The 8,085-nt window shown below is 43.4% G+C and overlaps 1 protein-coding gene across 1 annotated transcript in view; it reads left to right on the plus strand.

Annotated features, from left to right (window-relative positions):
* The window catches only part of arhgap11a (Rho GTPase activating protein 11A), a 6,841-nt gene extending 82 nt beyond the window's left edge, over window positions 1-6,759 (plus strand). The window contains exons 1-11 of the mRNA XM_058616083.1: window positions 1-559; window positions 1,454-1,521; window positions 1,604-1,700; window positions 1,797-2,053; window positions 2,151-2,314; window positions 2,415-2,555; window positions 3,168-3,341; window positions 3,434-3,563; window positions 3,680-3,788; window positions 4,428-4,542; window positions 4,637-6,759. The exon at window positions 1-559 is cut by the window's left edge and continues 82 nt beyond it. Of these exons, the coding sequence (XP_058472066.1) occupies window positions 425-559; window positions 1,454-1,521; window positions 1,604-1,700; window positions 1,797-2,053; window positions 2,151-2,314; window positions 2,415-2,555; window positions 3,168-3,341; window positions 3,434-3,563; window positions 3,680-3,788; window positions 4,428-4,542; window positions 4,637-6,129 (2,883 nt within the window). The 5' untranslated portion in view covers window positions 1-424 and the 3' untranslated portion in view covers window positions 6,130-6,759. The remainder of the gene's footprint in view (window positions 560-1,453; window positions 1,522-1,603; window positions 1,701-1,796; window positions 2,054-2,150; window positions 2,315-2,414; window positions 2,556-3,167; window positions 3,342-3,433; window positions 3,564-3,679; window positions 3,789-4,427; window positions 4,543-4,636) is intronic.
* Window positions 6,760-8,085: the final 1,326 nt, after the last annotated feature.

Consider the following 8,085-nt stretch of genomic DNA (forward strand, 5'->3'; position numbering starts at 1 on the left):
CGCGCATTTCCACGTCTACGAAGACATAAACAACTATTTAAAGTCGTGCGGTGACGCGAAAAAAAATCCCGATATAGTTTTTGTTATTCGTTATTGGGCTAACGTGACTCTTTAAACTTGCTAATAGCTAGCTAACTGCATAGCAAACGAAGTTAGCTGTAATGTAACGCTGTGCAGGTCGTTAACAAGCGACGTGTGAGTTACTTTGCTGTTGACTCGGTTGAGGTTTTAGTTGGTCGACTTTGGCGGAGATCGAACGTCTTGTGAGCAGCTCCATGGAAGGATGACTTAGCGTTGAAGGTTTTAAAAAAAAAAATAGCAATACAAATCGAGAGGCTCGTGTCACGACGGAGCCACATGCGGATGTTGGTGTAGTCTAGTTCCGACTGAGGAGAGTTTTGAAAGAACGAGACGGGAGCGAATAATGAAAGTCATGGAGAAAAATGTGATGCGTTTAGTGGCTGTGCAGCATCTTCGCGCAGCCTACGGTATCAAGACAAAGAACTGGAACAAAAACAAAGCAGCCAGCTGCAAGTCGACAGCCAGCAACAACAACTCGGTGAGTTTAAGAGAATCAACATGACTTGTGTTTAGCAGAATATGATTAGTTGTCTCATGAAAATCTGTCATTTGGTGGCAGAGCACGGATCAACAATAGAGAAAGCCTTTGACATTGTTGTTCAGTCTGTTGAATTAAATTAGCATACAAGTGAAAGCTTGTCCCCACTGATGAGGCCCATTTGTTCGCATGCTGTTCGCACCCATGTCAGTCAGTGCAGTCGCTTTGTTTGGCTGCGCTCGTTACTATTCGCACCATAAACTTCTTTATCAACAATAGAAAGCGAAGTCCAACACTTTCGATCGCTGGTGGATGTTTTCTCCTAAATCTCTTGTGTAACATTTCTGCAATGGAAACTTGTTATTCAGGCAGCAGCGCGGTTTAAACATCTGGCAGTTAATATGGAAACTCACTACTGAAAGCCTTCTTTCTTCCTGTGTACTCTACCTGTAATTGGTTCACAAGAGTCACAAGGTTTGTTGCAGCAGTCTTCAAAGCAACGTCAAACATATGCATTTGCTGGATTAGCAAGTTAGGAACAAAAAAAAAACTGCCACCAACTTTGGTCTGTTATTAGAAAACTAATTCAAAATCCAAATGGGGTTATTTTGCTTTGGTGAAAATGACTGGGTGAATTGTGGAGGTCAAGAAGCAACATAAAGTGGCCGTTGAAGCTTTTCTTCATTCTTCTCTTAAGCATAGGAATGTTTGGCAGCCAGCCGTCACAGAAGAAACTTAAACAGTGAAATTCCGGTCCTGCCACAGAAAATGCTTGGTGTTTTCAAACTGAATTCCCACAAACCACAAAAAACTATGAATTTGTGTTGCTGAATGCAAATTTAATTATTATTGATCTTAAGTGATCTTATTTTCTTTGTTTGATTGCTTCCCCAGACAAAGGTATTCGGAGTATCTCTGGAGAGCTTACCTTACTATAATATGGAAAGTGGAAGTGTGCCAAGGTTAGTTTCAATGCCAGATTACTTATACTTCAGTTGGGAGGTTGTTTATTGTTCTGACTTAAATTCTTTTTTGTCTTTCTAGCTTTCTTGTTGATGCGTGTATGGTGCTGCTGGCACATGTTGACACAGAGGGGCTGTTCAGAAAATCGGGCTCCGTCATTCGCCTGAAATCACTCAGGGTGAGTGATGGCTGAAGTTGACCTTGCTGTCATTGTCAGACCATGACCCTGTGGAACCGTTTTAACACAACTGAGCCGTGTGTTCTGTCTGTCCAGGCCAGACTGGATGCGGGTGAGGAGTGTCTGTCCACTGCCCTTCCATGTGATGTAGCCGGCCTGGTCAAGCAGTTCTTCAGGGAGCTGCCAGACCCTGTGCTCCCCACAGAGCTGCAGGAGGCTTTCCTCAAAGCCCAGCAACTCCCCACCGAAGAGGACAGGACCTCTGCCACCATGCTGATGTCTTGTGTACTGCCTGATAGAAATCTCGGTGTCCTGCATCACTTTTTTGACTTCCTCTATAACGTGTCTAAGAGGTAACATAAACACATTTATTTAAATTAGCTTACTCGCATGCCATCTGCCTACTATTTTCTCATCTATCTTTACTTGTTTTATCTTGATCAACCACAGGAGTGAAGAGAATAAGATGGACAGCAATAACCTGTCTTTAATATTAGCCCCCAACCTCCTTCACTCTGGAGATGGCACAGAGAAGATGAACGCCAACACCGAAAAACGCCTAAAGCTCCAGGCAGCTGTAGTTCAGTGCTTCATAGAGAATGCCCCAAACTTTGGTAAGATGTGAAGCATCTCGCCTGTTCTTCTTCTTTTTAGTGTCTGTCTACACTTTTGCTTTAAAGTACTCAGGTGTTTGTTGTATTTTGTTTGTGTCAGGTGTGTTACCGCAGTTCCTCGTGACAAAGGTTCCAGCCATGATGGGCTGTGAAGCAGATATTCTGTCACCCACTTACAACGAACTCAGGGAGCTGGACATAAACTCAGGGATGAAAAGGAAATGCAGACGCAGCTTCGGAGGTAAGTCTAGATCGCCATTAGAGAGTGAATTTCAACATCCTTCCTCTGAGCTTAAAGCCTCAATCCATTCAAAACAGCTCTTTATGGATTTTTGGAGCTCTGTATGGTAGAATGTTAAAATTATTTTTGAAAGAGCTTCACATTAAATAATAACGGTAAATTCTGGTTTGTCTCACATTTCAGATATGGTCAGTTGTGCTCTGAATAAGATAAAAACTAATAGAACACCCACAAATGTCACCCAGTCAGACAGTTTTGGTATGTACTGTGGTCCGATGCCGCTTGTCACGTGGCATGATGATTGCACTACACTTGCAATACGCTTCTTGCCATTCAAACAAAATCAAACACAATGAATCCTCTAAAAAGCAGAAAACTAGCACTGATATGCCGCTGCACAAATGGCGAGTTAAGTGTTATTTAATTCATGTGAAATCACGCCCGCATTCTATAGGCTTGTCTTGGCCCGCCTCTGACATCTGCATGAACCTGCTCATTTCTCTCTGCGCTTTTGGCTCAGAATCATCTCTTGAATCTGTTCAAGTGTATAAATAATGAGTAAATCCAACATAATTCATTCATTTTGTGATTTTCGTTTGTTTTCTCGTCAAGTCTTTTCTTCTGCAACTCCTGTGATTGGAACGCCCACATCCAAGCGCAAGCTTCCTTTGGAGTCGGGTCACTCGTTTGGTTTCTCAAACAAGAAACGCAGATCTGTCAAAAAGAACCTGGGCATGGATTTACTTCCTAATATGCTGTTCCACGGAGCATCCACTCCTGATTCAGGTACTGATGAAAGAGATCACTAACCCGTTTATTTAGTTGTCTGCTTTGTGGTTAAGTTTACATGGTTCTTCGTCCTTCTTGTGTTATTATAGTTTCCAGTGCCTCCGGGGTCTTGGAATCTTCACAAAATGCCCCGTCCCCTGCGGGGAGGTCAAGAAGACATTCAGCGACCTCTGTGAGGAGGAAGAGCCGACGACTTAGTAGCAGACATGCTGTCAACAGGTACACGCTTTTTGTCAAATTGGACGGTTTAAACTGGGACTTGTTATTAACTCCAACAAAAGAAAATGGTCCCGCTTGACTTACGTGACTGATATTTGAATGCACGTCCTTTTCAGAGTGGAATCTGGAAGAACCGGCTGCTTTTCTCCCAAAGTCGGCAAGAAAGAAGCTCCACGCAAGTCTCTGCGCTTGCGCTTTAGCCTGGGGAAGAGCAGCAAAGATGCTGTAAGTGTGGTCGTCTGACAGACTCCATAGACACACAGTGAACCATGTTTAACGTGAATATTCGGGGTATTTTTGGCAATCATTTTTCATTAAAAATCCGATGTTTGCACATGGGGTGGGATGTTTGGGTTAAATGGTGCACAGAAGCACTTTGGTATTGTCTTATGCACTTAATTTACCTTAAATCTAATGTATGCATGGTTTTTATAACAATTTAATTGTTAGATTAATACTAGAAAGTTGTGTTCATACTTGTATGGTACTAATTCGGGAAATATGTCCCATACACATTCTGAGCACTCGCGTGACTGAATGTTAATTACTTAAGTACTTACAAAAACAAACACTGTGACCGGTTTTAGGTTCATTGGGGTGAACTGGTAAAGGTGCATGCCATTTATTTTTTTGCTTTGAAGTGTATATTCTTGGCTTAATAAAAAAACAAAAACAAATCCAGTATCTTGTTTCTTCCGAGTGATTTTCATCACCCTCTGAAGAACTAACCCCAATATGCATGTAATTAACGTGGGTAACTTTGGGTCGTTTGACATCTGTGGGATCCTTTTTTAACACAATTTTAAAGCCTAATCCTCCCTTTTTTAAGTTTCTTTCATTTCTCATTCCATGCTGGTGATAAAGGGTTCTGGGTCCATTGGCTGGCGTCTTGCCAAGCAGGAGAGCACCACCGGTTTTCATTTCACCAAAGAGACAGACTTCAGTCCTTCAGCTGCTCCGAGGAAAACAGAATGCAAGAGTGAGTATCCGTTAAACACGTCCCTATAAGTACATGGTAGAGGTTTTACTTTTAATACTTAATATAATCATTCATATTTATCTTCTTTTCATAGACGCCAAGTACATCAGTAAGTCTGAGGACAACCTGCTGACTCCCCTGTGCGACTCAAGTGTCCACCAGATTTCCTGGAGCGGGGAGACTCCCGTAGGAGCCAAAGCTTTCTGCACCGCGTCGTTCACAGATACACCCATGAGCATGTGCCTTAAGAACACCTGCGTGTCCGAGCCTGCCATCGTCGTCTCAAAGTCCCCGGCATTAACCTGCCTCCCCAAGAAGCTGTGCTGTGCTTCCAGCTCCGAGAGCCTCGACAGCGAAAGCTCCATCACTGAGCCCCGAAACCAGGGTCCCGCCCTGCTGAAGATCAAGAAGGTCTTCACAGAGTCGGGACGTGACCTCCAGGCTGCCGTACAGGACTTCTGCAGCCCCGCTGCAGCAAAAGCACCAGGTGGCACCACAGTCCTTCCGCCAGGGACGCCTGTGGCCACAGTTCTGTCCGTAGCCCCCGAGGCCTTCAGTTGTCAGACTAAGCAGAGCTTTCTGGCTCATGAACAGAACATTACCTTTAGTCAGTTTGAGATCGCTGCTTTGTCTCCGTTGCATATTGATAGTGTCCTGCTTGAATCCAGTGTGTATTCTAGTCCAGTGTTAAAGGTGGCCGATAAAGGTTCTCCAGGTGCAGCTCCTCTCCGTAGTCCTCATAGCTCCATGCTGGGAGATGGTGAAAATGAGATGGAGCAGGTCAACTGCAGCAGGTTGATTGACGCCCTGGACATCCAGAGCCCTGCACACTTCAGACAGGACGTCGCCTCTGGGCTGCAGTCCACTCCGTTCAAGCTGGAACTCGCCTTCAGACATGAGCTTGGTACGCCGCCCAGAGACGGTACTACAGTCGGCACGGTACATGACAAAGACGAGTTCTCCCCGGAGATCTGTACCAAAGCCCCACACCTGCCGCCGCTGTCGCCGCACAGCCTAGAGGCTGAGAAGCGGCGAGTGGCCGACCACATTCAACACTTCAACAAACTCACCCTTCACTCTCCCAGAGGCTCAAAGATCAAACACATCCGCTCACCGCTGAAGTTCCAGCGCACGCCCGTGCGTCAGACGGTCCGCAGGATCAACTCTCTTGTGGGAGACGGCAGAAGACCCGGGAGGGCTTCCACCACCAACCAGATCAGTCAGGTCGTGAAGGCGGTGAGCCTGGAGAGCGGCCTCTCCCCACATCCACAGCTTCGTCCTTTCGGCGAAGAAGAGCCACCGCTGGCGCGGGCCAACAGCGTGCGTCACAAAAAGAAACCGCCTCCCGTGCCACCAAAGAAGCAGAGCACCTTGGCCCGCAAGCCCACGTCCTGCGCTTTAGGCGACGTGACCAACAAAGTCCAACCAAAGACCAAAGTGGACTCTTCTGTCCCCGAGTCGACGGAAGCTAAGAAGCCTCCAGTGCAGCAGGTGGCAGAAAAAGAAATGAACCATTATCGAGGTTCACCCAGAAACCCTCTGAACCAGGCACGCCTGATGTCTGCTACCAAGCCTGTAGACTTATAGAACTTTTTATTTTTTTACTTTTTTTTTTGTTTCCTCACTATGCAGGTCTCTGGTCAAACTGATTGACAATAAACATTCCAGCTTCTATTGTCCAGATTTTCAGGGTTTTAATTTATTTTTTTTAGCTACAGTAGGTGCTGTTTATGTTGTGTTAAGGGGCCTTTATTGGGAGATGTTAATATGCCTTATTTGTTTTTACTTAAAACAAGTCTAAAAAAAAACTAAGTTTGTCTTCTTCACACCAGCCAACAAGATTATTATGCTCCGGAGTTTAAAATAGCGATTCATTTACAGGCCAAATGACGTGATGTGACTGAGGGTATGACTGGAAAGACTTTGATCGAGACGTATGCTTTTTATTTATGCATTTTCTATCTTATCCTTAGTTAGATGTTTACTGAAGTTTGAGGTTGTCTTTATGTCGGAAGTTTGTTGTCTTACAGTTTTTCTCGTGAGCGGAGAAGAAAAAAAAATGCACCTTTTTGTTGGATTTCTTGAAAGAAAAAAAAAACCAAGCAGTATTGATGAAATCATCTGTCTCTATTGCAGTCCATTGATTTCACAACCATCAAACTGTAAGATTTTGCCTTGTGAAACTGCTTCAGATCAATAAAATCGGACTACATGTAACTGTGTGTGCTGGTACTCTTTGGAGCCACAAGGGGGAGTCCTGCAATTACTTCTGACACTTGTAATGAAACCGGTTTGGGAATTGTTTTTCTTTTTAAACTGAGGCTGAATCATCTGGCCACTGACTTGTTTTAAATATAATCAGTTTAATTTATTTACTTTAAGCCTCTTTTTCAGCCTCGGTGGAACATGAACACAGTTACCAGTGAAAATATGAAACAGGATTAGACTGCATGGAGATATAATGTCAAATTAAAGTCTTAACTGTCGTTACAGCTCCTTAATATCACTGTTTGAGATTTAACTCTATGTTCAGTCGTTGGTTTATTACAGATTCTGGTGAGTTTATGGCGAGAAAGGTTTGTTATTTTTCGTTCCTAAAACATCAATGACAAAACTTTGATGCATTGGTCACAACAAAGAACTAAACTATTTTTGTTATATGATATTTTTAAATATATCCTTTTTTATAATGGTGTAATGAAGCATTACTGACAGATTTACATATGATTATTAACTCATGTTTTACATGTCATTGATATGAGTTGCCAGGTTGTGAAAATCCCCTTTAGCTTCATTCTACTGTATTATTCTAAAGATATAATAGAAGAGACCATTGCTATTTGGTCTATAAGAAGCCACTCGGGGAACAATAAACATCTGCAGTGTATCTGGACCACATTTAACTTTGCCAACACTTTAATTTAAGCATCATCTGCAGGGACTTTTCACATCTTTTAACACTATTTGGCATCCCAAAAGGTTACTCTTGATAGATGGATTAAACTGATTTGTAAATCATTGATGCACGCTTACTTATCAGCAGGTCTTACAGGTTACAATTTAGCAACCAATCCACTTCATCTAAGAGTCAATGTTTGTCTTTATTACATTTAACAAAGGGCTGATAAAAAAAAGGTGCATGTGCATGTATCATTTAAACAATAAAACGAAAACGCAGCTTTTCGGGGAGAGAAATCACTCGTGACTCATTGAGTTGACGCGCGTTGGCTCAGTCTCGTCTCTGGCACTCGCAGTTGTCTATAATGAGTTGACTCTGACTTTTAAAATGCTGTCCGCGCTGAGGATTCACAGGTGTGCGCTGTCATGTCATTGTATCCAAGATTACATTTCCAAACGAGCCATCTCTATTTTTTTTTATCATCATCAGACTTGTGATAAAAAAAGCTGTTTTACTTTTTCCATGTGCGCACAAACGTCAGGCCCTCTCTCCCTCCTCCTCCTCCTCCTCTTATTCCCTGCCTGCCTGCCCTCTCTGTTCCTCGGTTGTCTGTTTTCTTGAAGTGGGTTCAGGGAAGTGTTGAG

Source organism: Solea solea, chromosome 18 (assembly GCF_958295425.1).
Source record: "Solea solea chromosome 18, fSolSol10.1, whole genome shotgun sequence".
Lineage (NCBI taxonomy): Eukaryota > Metazoa > Chordata > Actinopteri > Pleuronectiformes > Soleidae > Solea > Solea solea.